At 36.2% G+C, this 13,398-nt stretch overlaps 1 protein-coding gene across 1 annotated transcript in view; it reads right to left on the reverse strand.

Moving 5' to 3' along the window:
• Positions 1–13,398, reverse strand: part of LOC150092270 (dynamin-binding protein-like) — a 247,536-nt gene that overhangs the window by 11,730 nt on the left and 222,408 nt on the right. Inside the window, exon 16 of the mRNA XM_090414833.1 lies at positions 6,870–7,059. Coding sequence (XP_090270959.1) covers positions 6,870–7,059 — 190 coding nt within the window. The remainder of the gene's footprint in view (positions 1–6,869; positions 7,060–13,398) is intronic.

Consider the following 13,398-nt stretch of genomic DNA (forward strand, 5'->3'; position numbering starts at 1 on the left):
TTTTCCCTCTTCCTTTTCTCATTCTTCCTCTTCTGTAACATGTTGTTCCTCCAGTTCGACCAATTCTTTGTTGGTCAACTCTTCAGGGGCACTTCCTATGAGTTGAACTATGTTGTCATCATTCACTTCGAGAATCAGATTGTTAGGCCCACTATTTCTTCACTCAATTTATAAAGGTCTTCATTTTTCTCAAAACTTAAATCATGCACAAACCTTTTTAATGTCTTTTTCCATATGCTACTCATACATTGAGTTAGGGACCCCAAACTACAGCAATATTTTTAATAGCATGACAAATATTGAATGCTTTTCAGAATTGCATGAGAGTCCGGTCGCTTCCTTCATTAGCAGAAATGGCTTGTGAAAAAGTTCTCTGTAGATAATAACACTACTAGAATTCCCTGATCCATCAGTTGGATCAATGAAGTAGTGTTTGGAGGGAGAAATATGACCCTGGACTTGGTGAAGATCACCTATATAAGACGGATGACATCGACCATTATCTAGAATTAATAAAATTTTAAATTCTACATTTTCTTTTCACACAATAACTTTCCATTTCACTCACATAACAGTTGATTAAGGCATCCACAAACAAATGGTTGGGAAAGGAGAAACTTGTTTACATTTGATTTAAACGCCTGTATGTTGTATTCCTTTGGAAATAAGTTAGGGGAAAGACTGTTCCACAGTACCAGGGATGAAGGAGGAGGAAAAGAAATGTGTACTGTGAAAGGAAGTTGGGTGGCAGCTCTACGTGTCCCAATGGGCTTAGTACAGAGTGGGGGAATTATTGATGCTGCTTCAGATGAACATTTCCCATGGAAATATTTATAGAAAATATAGGCAAATAATTTTCCTCTGTAATCATTTTATCCAATTTCTCCACAAACTCCTTGGCAGCCTTCTCACTGAAACTTGCAGATTCACCATACATTTTCACATTATGTAGTGCAAAACATTGCTCGAATCTCATGAACCAACCGGAAGCAGCATTGAATTTGTAGTCATAATTGGGTCCTGCTTTCTCCTTCAACATGTTGAAGAGATTTAGTGCCTTAGCAGTTATGGTCATAGTGCTAAGAGGTATGCACTTTTAGTTCAGGGCCTCTACACACGATGGGAGTAGCTTTTCCAATCACTATTGTTGAACTTGCAACTTCGTTTCAAGATCAATTGCTTGCCTCTTTATCTATGATTCTTCACTAGGTTTTTTAATTGGGCATGTAGGGGCCATGTTGCACAAAACAGCATGAAATATTTAATGATAAATACACAAATAAGCATATCTTTCAAACACAAAATCAACAGAGGAACTATTGAAGACAAGTGCCGACTGCCGAGGGAGGTTGCTGCTGAATGAGCTGTTGTCAGTGCATTGTTGCTAAGTAGAAACCTTTTTATTTTACACTCGCTTGTGTCTTGTTCGAAAGTATAATCAAAAATGTTATGTATTCCATTATGGGATCACAGACGTAACTCGAACGACAGTATGTCGAGGGATGACTTTAATTACAAAGAACTATATTAGAAAGGGTCCAGAGAAGATTGACTAAGGTGGTAACTGGTCTTTGAAATTGCGGGATATGAAGATAGATTGAGGGAATGTGATTATCTTGTGATGGAATTATTACCAGGTTAATGCAGGAGAAATTTTTCACAGAATGGGGGAGGAGGCAGAACAAGGGGGCTGTGCTTGTTAACTGTATAAAGAGGGTGTGAGCAAGGGATAAGAAGCAGGTTCTCTGCATGGAGGGCAGTTGGTGGTTGCCGTTGCATTGTTGCTAAATAGAAACCTTTTTACTTTATGTTCACTTGCGTCTTGTTCGAAAGTATAGTCAAAAATGTTATCTATTCCATTACAGGATCACAGACGTAAGTCAAGGGATGACTGTAATTACAAAGAGCTATATTAATGGAATGGAATTATTACCAGGCTAATGTGGGAGAAATTTTTCACAGAATTGGGGAGGTGCAGAACAAGGGGCTGTGCCTGTTAACTCTCTAAAGAGGGTGCAAGGAAGGGATAAGAAGCAGGTTCTCTGCATTGAGTGTGGTTGGTGAGTGAGATGCATTGCCTCAGTGTGGTGAATGCAGAAGCATTGAATGGGTTTAAAGTATTGCTTAAATGCAATGAAGGAGGTACACACTGCAATGAGTTTTTTTGACTCCATGGAGATTTGGTGCTAACAATAATAATAATAAACAAGGAAAGACAAAATAAGAAGGTAGACAATAAGAATGCTTGTGAACTCTTTGCTTGAAGTGGTCTCCTTATAATGAGAATGAATTTATAAACAATACCAAGAATACATATGAAATGAAATACATATAATATAATACATATGAAATGAAATACATATAATATAATACATATGAAATGAAAATTGAGAGAGGAGAAAAAAGACCAGTAGGACAACCACACAGAAAATGTGGAGAAAGCAGATGAGAGAAGATTTAGAAACAAAAAAGAAACTTCAGCTGGAATAGCATTTATGAAGAAAGAACAGTGAGGATAGAGAGAAATAAAGAGCTATGATCCACAAGACATAACAGTTTCTGTTGGAGCAATTCTTGATCAAGAAGAGAATATAGTCGTGTACTCTTGTTTTATACCTGATTTTACATCAAACCATCTTCCTTACTTCTTTCAATTCTAACTGCTGACATACAACTGAAATATTTTTTTATTTTATTTATGTGGTTCCAACCCATGAAAGGTTATTAGTAAACCTATAGTACATTGATACCATAGATGAGCTAAGGATTTTTTCCTCCCATTTTTATAAATTTTATATATTTTTTGTAATTTTTTTTTATTTTTACATAGTCTGGATACCCTGTTCTAGAGACTGAACATGGAACTTTTTCAAGCAACTTCAGGCCAGGTCAGAAGGCCAAATTCTGGACAAGACAGGATGTTATGAGTATATAAGTGGGGTGGTGGTCTCACATTCAACGATGAAATTCATCTCACACCAATAATGTCCCATTTACACTATATAACTATAGCATCATTTTGAATAGCTTTTTCCTTAGCATCTCATCATATTCTCATGTTTTTTCAATTATTTGTCAAAGTGAAAATCAGATGCTAACAACCTCTATCTGTTTTCTCTATCCTCTATCTGTTTTCGCCCAGCTTGTTTTCTCTAAGTTGCCCTTCCACAATTTTTCTTGGACTCTTCTCGAGTATGCTTGCATAAATCCTCTGTAATTCGCCTATTCAGTTTTATTTCTTTTTATAGATGGATTCTATGAGAGCTCAGCTCTACTCCAATCATCCAAAATTTGACTTTCTGACCATTGCCTTTTGAATTATGCAGTACTTAATGCAGAAGGCCAAATTCTGGACAAGAGAGGATGTTATGATGCATTGATATAATTACCAATCTTCGGATTAATGCACCAAAGACCTCTATATTTAAGCCTTTCTAGTTGAATATCATATAATATACTCCACTGTCTTTCCACATTCAGATTGTTGATGGCTTTTTATACCATCAAACACTAATATGTAATCCTGACTGCAATCCTCCTGAATAATTTCTGCCACTGTCCTGTTACTTCTGGTTCCATTTAACATTTTTCCAAAGTAATTACTGCAAACATCTAAAATATCTTTATCATCAGTTTTCATGCTACCTTCATTATCTCTAATTCCTTTTATGGTATCCTTTCTTCTATTTTTAAGCTCATTCAACAGTTCCCAGAACAATGTCATCTTCCTGATATTTATCTTTTTATATAGGGATATAGGCAATGAGAACACACACAATTTACAGACAAAAATTGTTATTTGTGTTAGTGGTAGATGGTGTTGTGTACTGATGTTAGTTGTAGCTGGAGGATCATGTGGGATGGATGGCATGTTGGGTGTAGTGTAATCATGGGAGGGCACACTATGAGTCCTTGGACTCGCAGGAGGCTTCACATAATAATAATTTTACCAGTCTTCTATTACATCTGTTCATTAATTTTTACATATTGCTTCATTTTTAGATTTTCCTCTGTATTCCCTTAGGACACATGCTGACTTACTTGCCTATGCTTTCTTCTTTCCCCACTATTATGGAAAAGAAGGGAGGATAGAGAATAGGATAGGAGGTGGGATATTGCTGATGATAGCTGAAGAACAACAATCAGCAAAATTAGAAATTAAAGATTCTAGGTCTGGGGAAATGGCTCATTTGAGGCTATCTGGTATGAGATAACCAATAGGACAAAATATAGTGTTGGTTGCTGCTATATTCTCTGATGCTATATACCAGATCCGACACTCTCAAACCTCTGGTTCCTTCTATAACATGTTGTTTCGGGTAATTATCCCTTAGCAACTGTATAAATTCCACTTCCATCTTGCCATGCCTCCTTTCCTCCCTCCAATCTATGTCCCCACAGTTGAAGTTTCGCATAATAATAATAATTGTTCACTCTGTACTCATTGTGCAAATCTGCCAATATATGCCTTCTACATCATCGTGTGGACTTCTTGGACACATATTGGCAGATTAGCACAATGAGTACAGAATCAGTTTTTTAATTTTTTAACTTGTGTTTTTGTGGGGTCGTGTTCTAGTGGGATGTAGGTAGAGCGATCTTGGAGGATAATTTCCATTTTCTTTTGCATGTTATTTGCTATCTCCAGCGTTAAGCGACAGATCCCATGTTCGATATTATACATTACATCAAGCACCGGCACTTCGTTCGGTGCGACTGCGAAACTGTGGACGAGGCTTAGGGTAATGACGGCATCATCGTTGAGACTTTTGGAAGAGAGATTAACTACTGTCTGGGGGGGTTGAATTTGTGGTTGCGGTTTGGATTTACACAAATTGTTATATTTTTTGATATGTTTATTTTTTATTTAAATTTAAACTTACTTAAAAAAGTATCTTCCTGGCCTCCGGATATTATGAAAAAACTCAAACCTTTTTGTCCCCCCCCGATATACAATTTACCAAAACACAAACCCAATTCCCCACTAAGACCTACAGTAGATGCCACTAATGCACCTTGCTACAAACTGTCAAAACAGCTGGACAACTCTCTGAACCCCCTTCACTGGACTTTCCCCATCCTATATAAAAAACTCAACCCATTTTAAAACCCTCATAGAAAATCTAACGTTAAATAACACAGATATATCGGTAAGCTTTGACATCTCCTCATTGTTTACCAATATTCCCTTAATTGATACCTTAACACTCTTAGAAAACTTTTTCCTTCTGACATCTTAGATCTCTTTTTCCTTTGCCTTCAATTCTAGTTATTTTTCTTGAAAGAACAAAATCTACAAATAGATAGAGGGAACCACCACTGCCATAGGTTCCCACCTTTCACCCCCCTCTTGCCAATTTTTATATGGAAGATTTTGAAAAACGAGCCATAGACTCAACTCCTCTCAAACCTTCTATCTGGCTAAGATATGCAGATGATGTGTTCTCTATTTGGCCTTATGGCCCAGACACATTAGACTCCTTCCTCAGTCACCTCAACAGCCTACATCAAAGAATCCAGTTTACGATGGAAAAGGAAAAAAACAATTGTTTACCCTTCCTAGACACCTTAGTTACACGCCTTCCTAACGGTACACTTTCCTTCACTCTATATAGAAAACCTATGCACACAGGCAGATACATTCACAAACTCTCCCACCACCACCCCGCTCAACAATATGGCATTATTAAAACTCTAACCAAGAGAGCACACAATCTTTGTTCCAGTGGAACCACCCTTACAACTGAGCTTGACCATGTACACAACACTTTCCTCTCCAATGGCTACAGCGATCACAGTATTAAAATAATCATCAGTTCCTCCCCCATTCCCCGGTCTTCTCTTCAGAAAGAGTTTAGAAATGCCATCACCATACCCTACATCCATGGCACATTGGAAAAAATAGCCAAGATTTTAAAAAAGTACAACCTACACACAGGATTTAAGCCCCACCGTAAACTTGCTACCCTTATCCATTCTACAAAAGATAAGCTCTCTCCTCTCTCAGTGTCTGCAAAGTACCCGGTTCCTGTAAGCTGGCATACTTTGGACAGATAGGCAGATCAGCAACCATCTGCCTGGAGGAACACAAGTCATACATCTGCAACCATGACTATGGTCAGTCAGGCCTGGCTGGCCATGTCTTGGATACAACCCACAGGATCTCATGGGAAAAAACCACCATGCTCCACCATAGCAAATTCAAAAAAGAGCGACTATTTTCAGAATCAGTAGCAGCTCTCAGAAATCAACCAAATCTTAATAAATATGGTTGCATTAAGCTTCGGGAAACACTTATCAGAGATCCAACCTTACATTCCAGGCCACCTACAATCGCCCCCTTAGAGGGCGCTCCACCTAGATAGGACTTTAGAGTCACCCACGTGGTTTGGCTTAGTATTGTGTGGTATTTGTGTATATGCTACATTAGTTTTTTTGTAATCTCTGAAGATGTCTCAGTGACCGAGACAAAATATACGAAGTATTAAATTCTGTTTTAATCCTTTCTGAGTGCTGTATACAATCCATTAAGTCTCCAAAATGAATTCTTCCTTATATTAGCTCAATTTCCCAAAAAAATTCACAAAAATCCTTACAGTATTTTAATATTAAAGAATATTAATCTAAGATTTACATATATCCTATTACATATATATTTGATTACATACTGCATCTGCTGAACCAAAATTAATATGTAAGGGGGGGGGGGGGGGTCTTAAATACTATCATGCAAACACAATTCAGTAAAAATGATCTTTTTGAATTTCAAACAAGTTCTGTCATTCAACCTTAGTGATCTTCATCACAAATTAAGTTATTTTCCTAATGAATATGGGATCTAATAGTATGTATTATATGCACACACTTACCTCCAGTGTCAACAAACCAGCGATGGCTACTTCCCATCGGATCCTGATGTTTGATTACAGCTACCACGTCTCCTTTCTGGAGGTTAATATCTAGATGATCTACAGCTTGGTAAGCTTCTTTTGCTTGGTAAATACTATCTGGTGGATAACGTGATTTCAAAAAGACACGCTGACTTGGATTCTGTATAGCCTATTCAAAACAGATATTGTTTACATTTTCTGGATTAAGGAAAAAAAAAGTTCAATCTTTTGTTACTATTCATAATTTTCATCAGAAATAATCATTTTAATATTACTACACAGCCTTTTACTCATTCACCACTTATGAAGCAATGCACTCTTCAATTTCCAGGAATAACTCCTTGTTCTTTCTTCTCTTTATATGTAATGTAAAATTTCTCTTGAATCTATACTATAAAATACATTTAGTAATTTATATAGTTCTACTATATTCTCTTTTTTTATCGCTATTTACCAAACTTTGAAACACCAACAAATCCTGTTGGAAGAAAGTCTTCTACTTGGTTATAGTATAAATTAAAGATACCAAGAAGTTATATACTTGGTTTAATCCTTTATCCAAGTGTAAGCAAACAAAGTTTGCACCTGAAGTATTTTCAAGACTTGGGCAACTCTTTTCATGATGCTTCCACGGTATCATTTAAGGTATCATAAAAAGTGTCCCTCATAAGTATACAAATCTAAGGGCTAATAAAAATGTCTTAATTATTTCTGCATCACTTATTCTTGGAAACTTCCTTAAAACAGCAGAAACTATCAACATTTTTACATCTTAACTAAAATTATCTTTAAATCAAGTTAAATATAAAGCAATGGCAAGAGAATTTTTTAGGAGGGTGTGAATGTGAACAAGGAGAGGATGTGAATTGCTATTCTTCAGGGTACAAAGTGCAATTGAAATGATAATTATTAATATCATATTAGACAGTCTTCAGCCTGACCACCTACATAAAAAGCAACGTTATTTTGCAAAATCTAGTTGCATGTTCATTAAAAGTGCTGTCACTATGAGGTCACCACAAATGTTCAAAATTGTATTCATTGTAGTTAATGTAAGATGAAAGAGATATTCTTGCAGGATGATTCCTCCATATGGATAGCATATGATAATGGAATGGATAAACTACAGGCAAGAAGAGGTAAAAAAAAATCCAATTTTACAGATGAAATATACCAACCAATATTTTACCTACACTAACCAGGATATTTTCAAGGTAATGATAACATAATCAAACATAGATAAATGAACAATGAAACATAGAAAATAAGAAATTTCAAGTACGTATTCAAATACTCTACATATTCCTTCTGGGTGCAGAAGGAATATGCCTATTCCGAAAATAATCTTTCACTCTTGAAATGGAGTCTTTTTTAGGATAATGATTTTTTTTCCCATCTTACTGCATGAAGGATCTCAAGCAAATAGTCCACTTTTTTCCATACCAAATCATAATTATATAATTTTGGTATTCTTTTCTTTGTTTAGTTGCTGATCTAACAGACTAATTGTGGAAAAAGAAAGTTTACACTGGCAATGTATCCTGTACACCCTTGAAACTAATAATGAATGGTGGACTTCATTCACAGGATAGCATATGGAGAAAGCCAGTTTAAATATTAATTTATAAGAACTGTAATTGTTATTTCTTAAGGTTTTTTATTTTTTGGAAATTCCATTAATCGAAGCAACTATTACTATTTTGAGTGATCTACTTGTTTCTTCCCAATCAGAGATAGCCAGCCCAAGGCCATCACTAATTAAGCGGCACGCAGTGAAGAGAGACGGCTCTACAGGTGCTGCCATCTCGTGGTCCCTAACCCTAACACAATATATTTAATGTCTGAAATAATGTGGGTTCTACGGTCGATTTTCTTGAGTTTACAGGATGAAAAACCCGAGTTTCCGGGAGAAAAAACTCGCTTGCCCGTGCCAGAGATCGACTAACTCGGGAACCAGTTGAAAAAAAGGCTTAGAAAAATTTCCTGTAGTCACCGACTAGACTTGAAACCAAGTCTTTCTTCGTGCGGCCAAGTGCTGTGGTATGCAAACGCCACATCCACTGAGCTACACTGGCTCTTTCACACATGAAAAAAATTCAGTCCACTTTAAAGCCAGTATAGAAAACCTCACACTCCAACACACTGACATTACAGTCAAGTTTCGATGTCACCTCTCTATTCACCAATGTCCCACTTAAAGACACTTTAAACCTTATTCAAACTGAATTTCCTTCCGATATTTCAGACTTATTTAAATATGAACTCTGGATATTTCATTTGGCAAGGAGAATTCTACAAACAAATAGAGGGAACAGCCATGGGCTCTCTACTTTCTCCTCAACTGGCTAATTTCTTCATGTAAACATTTAAAGAGAAAGCTCTAAACTCATCCCATATAGACCAACTGTTTGGACGCTTTGTTGATGTGTTCTCCATTTGGCTGCATGGCCTGGATGTGCTCAACATATTTTTAGCACTTAAACAGTCCACTTACATTATTGAAAATACTAAGAATAGCGATCAGAACTTTCTCCACCTTTGCTACGAGTTGTCATAGTTTGTACTACATACTTGAATGACGTGCTTTAGCTTACACAGATAGTTGCTGATACGTTTATAGTTACTATATTCGGCATTGTAACTCTTTGATTCCAATCGTTGAGTTTCTTATTCAGTTTTAAAACAATGTGGGAATTAATATCCCCTTAATTTAAATAATGTTTACATCGCCGAAATGAAGCCTATTGGCTCTTTATATTTTAAATAATTTATGGGTGCACCTTTTTGACAACTCGTATAGCAGAGTATATAAGTTCTTTTCGCTATACCCTTAGTATTATACTTTGGTCTAGCTACTCACTGACGAGACCTCAATAAACGTCGAAACCGGTCTGGGTGGTGATCATTACCTTTAATGCATAGCATCATAAATTTCAGCAACCTCCGATCACTTTTCTTGGTATTTTTCCCTAATGCAAAGCATTAGGGGAAAATACCAAGAAAAGTGATCGGAGGTTACTCCACCTTTGCAACGAGTTGCCTCAGACTTGCACTACGTGCAGGTGCAAACTTGACTTACTTGTCTGTTTGCTTACTTGGGAAAAAGGATTAAAATCTTGCTTATAAAATTGCTTGGTATCTTTAATATATATATATATATATATATATATATATATAGGCATAGGCTATGTATTGCCCAATATAATGTGCCATTTACATATGACTAATATTTGGATTGCTTTTCTTGACACAATGTTATGCCTTTTTCAGATCTAAAAAACTTAAATATAGATCCTTGTTATATTCTCATTATTTCTCAGCTATTTGTCTTAAAGTGAAAATCTGATCCTGATAATCTCTATTTGGCCTGAATTCAGCTTATTCCTCACGTTTCACTTCCATATTTTTCTTAACTTTTTCATATATATATATATAGTTGACCCTTGAACACCACAGATTTGAACTGCACGGATCCACTTATATGCAGATTTTTTTCAATAAATAAATTGGAAAAGTTTTTTGAGATTTGTGATAATTTGAAAAACTTGCAGATGAACGTATAGCCTAGAAATATCGAAAAAATTAAGAAAGAGTTGAGTATGTCATGAATTTATAAAATATATATAGACACTAGTCTATTTTATCATTTACCTATAAAATATACACAGATCTATTATAAAAAGTAAAGATTTATCAAAACTTATGCACACTAACACTTACAGACTGTACATGGTGCAATTCGCAGTTGAGAGAGAGAGATGCAAGAAAACGTAAAGATGCAATATTAAATTATCACTGCATAAAATTAACTTATTAATTATTAAATTTATTTAATTAGAATTTAAAAAAATTTTATAACGATTCGTTCATTAGTGTATAGGCTATGCTACCACAAAGCAACTATCAATTGCACTAGGCTACCATGAATTAATCATATTGCTGCTGCTTCATTATCAATGCATGAATCGTTATAGCTGTAAATAAATATGAATTTCTTTTTCACATTATATTTTCATTTTTGATGTCGTGTTAATAATATGTAAGATGTATTATATCTACAGTGTTTTGTATCATACAAGACCAAGACAATATCGATGTAGGTACTAAATATAAGGCCTCTGTAGCTCAGTCTGTACAGACTGAGCTACAGAGCTCAGAACCTAGGTCTTTCTTTGGTCAGAAAGACCTGGGTTCGATTCCCGTCAGTAACGTAAGGAACCTTTATCTAGTTCCTTTTTTGACAAAAGGTGAGTTAGCTATTCTCATATGAAGGTAGGAGGGGTTTTGCACCTGGAAACTCTGGTTTTTCTTTCCCCAGAACAGGCAAACTGGCCCAGTGAACACACATGGATCACAGTCATGAAAATATGCCCCAGCCATATGCTTGTCCCGAACCTGGATAAAATGGGGGGGGGGGGGGTGAACTACCCTGTAATAAATCTTCCCAAGAACACTTTGTGAGCAATGCCTACAAAGTCACCTGAGATGAGAAATGACTGAAAGGGAAAATCCACCATCACTGTAAATGTATTTTATCTTCTTTATGATTTTCTTTTCTTTAGTTTACTTTATTGTAAGAATAAAGAATAATACATATAACATACAAAATAGGTGATAATTGATTATGTTATTCGTAATGCTTCTGGTCAACAGTAGGCTATTAGTAGTTAAGTTTTTGGGGAGTCAAAAGTTATATGCGGATTTTCGAACAACGTAGGCGGTTGGTGCCCCTAACCCCCACATTGTTCAAGGGTCAAACGTGTGTGTGTGTAGATTTATATATATATATATATAAAAAAAATCAGCTAACGCCTGTTTATTCCCGTATACGGGAGTAGGCGAGGCCATTTAGCCCTATCTAACTTTTGGAGACTGAGTGGGCAGTTCAATCTCCACTGGTACCCAATCAGAGACAGATGGCCCAAGGCTATCACTAATTAAGCGGTACGCAGTGAAGAGAGACGGCTCAAATGTGCCGCCATCTCGTGGTCCCTAACCCTAACACAATATATTTAATGTCTGAAATAATGTGGGTTCTACGGTCGATTTTCTTGAGTTTACAGGACGAAAAACCTGCTTGCCCGTGCCAGAGATTGACTAACTCAGGAAGCGGTCGAAAAAAGGCTTAGAAAAATTTCCTCTAGTCGCCGACTAGACTCGAAACCAAGTCTTCCTTCGTGCGGCCAAGCGCGGCGGTATGCAAACGCCACATCCGCTGAGCTACACAGGCTCTCTCTCTCTCTCTCTCTCTCTCTCTCTCTATATATATATATATATATTCCTGACTGCATTCCTGTTAAGTATATTCTATCACCATGCTGTTACTGCATCTTTATTTACTTAGAAATCTTTCAAAGTAATCACTACAGATATCTAAATTGTATTTATCTTCAGTCTTCATGTTACCTTTATTATCTCTGATTCCTTTTATGGTAGTCTTTCCTCCGCTTCTGAGCTTTTTCAATAACCTCCAGAATATTTTACCACCATCTTGATATTTCTTTTCTAAGTTCTTAGCAAAGTCTTCTGATTACTTTTTAGTTTTTTTTTTCTTTTTTTCTTTCTGCTTTCTTACATTTTATTCTCTGTATTCTCTCAGAGCACATGCTGACTTATTCACCAGGAACCCTTGATAAGCTTTCTTCTCATTTGTGACTGCCTCTTTAATGCCCTGAGCCCACCATGGAGTTCTGATTTTTCTATCCTTACAGACACACAACAGGCCTCCCTGGCTGAATCAATCAATGTTTTCTTCTGGGTTTGCAATTTAATCTCCAGGATTTGGTTCTTACTCTTTCATTTTTTCTCAATAATATTTGTATTTTTGAGTTTACAGTTCACCTCTGAACATTAAAGAAACTTCTTTTCAGTTTTATCCAGCTGAAAACTAAACGGCGATCTTCCGATTTCAAATCCTCTGATGTTCGTGTGTCCTGAACCAGCATGAAGATATTGCTATCAACAATAACATAGTCAACGAGAATTTTCTTATTTCTCGCATCTTCTCTCCATGTGAATTTGTGCATATCTCCCTGTTGGAACATGGTGTTAGTAATAATTAATCCATGTGCTGAACAGAAATCTAGCAGGCACTTATGATTATTAAGTTTGCTCTTTTCTCCAAATTTTCTAAAATCATTAGAAATGTTTTTGGAAAATTTGGAGAAAAGATTACCAGATATATAGAAATCAGGTAATCATTTCTTATTCTGCAGTTTTGATCTCCAACAAGGACCAACTTTTCCTTTTTAGTTGTATGAGCTGTCTTCTCTAATGCCTTGAAAAATCCCTCACCTTCTTCCTTAGCAGGACCTTCTGTGGGACCATAGACACAAAGTTCCACTGTCCAATCCCCCCCCCCCCATTCTGATATCTGCCCACATCACTCTACTTGATACTGCTTTCCATTCAAGATCATCTTCACATTTAATGTTGAATATTACAGCTACTCCTTTTTTATCCCTAGAGTTTTTTTAGATATGTGGCAAGTAGAAGGAAGAATGATAAT

This window comes from Typopeltis vanoorti, chromosome 26 (genome assembly GCF_054136105.1).
Source record: "Typopeltis vanoorti isolate ZY-2024b chromosome 26, IOZ_Tvanoo_1.0, whole genome shotgun sequence".
NCBI classification, from domain to species: Eukaryota; Metazoa; Arthropoda; class Arachnida; order Uropygi; family Thelyphonidae; genus Typopeltis; species Typopeltis vanoorti.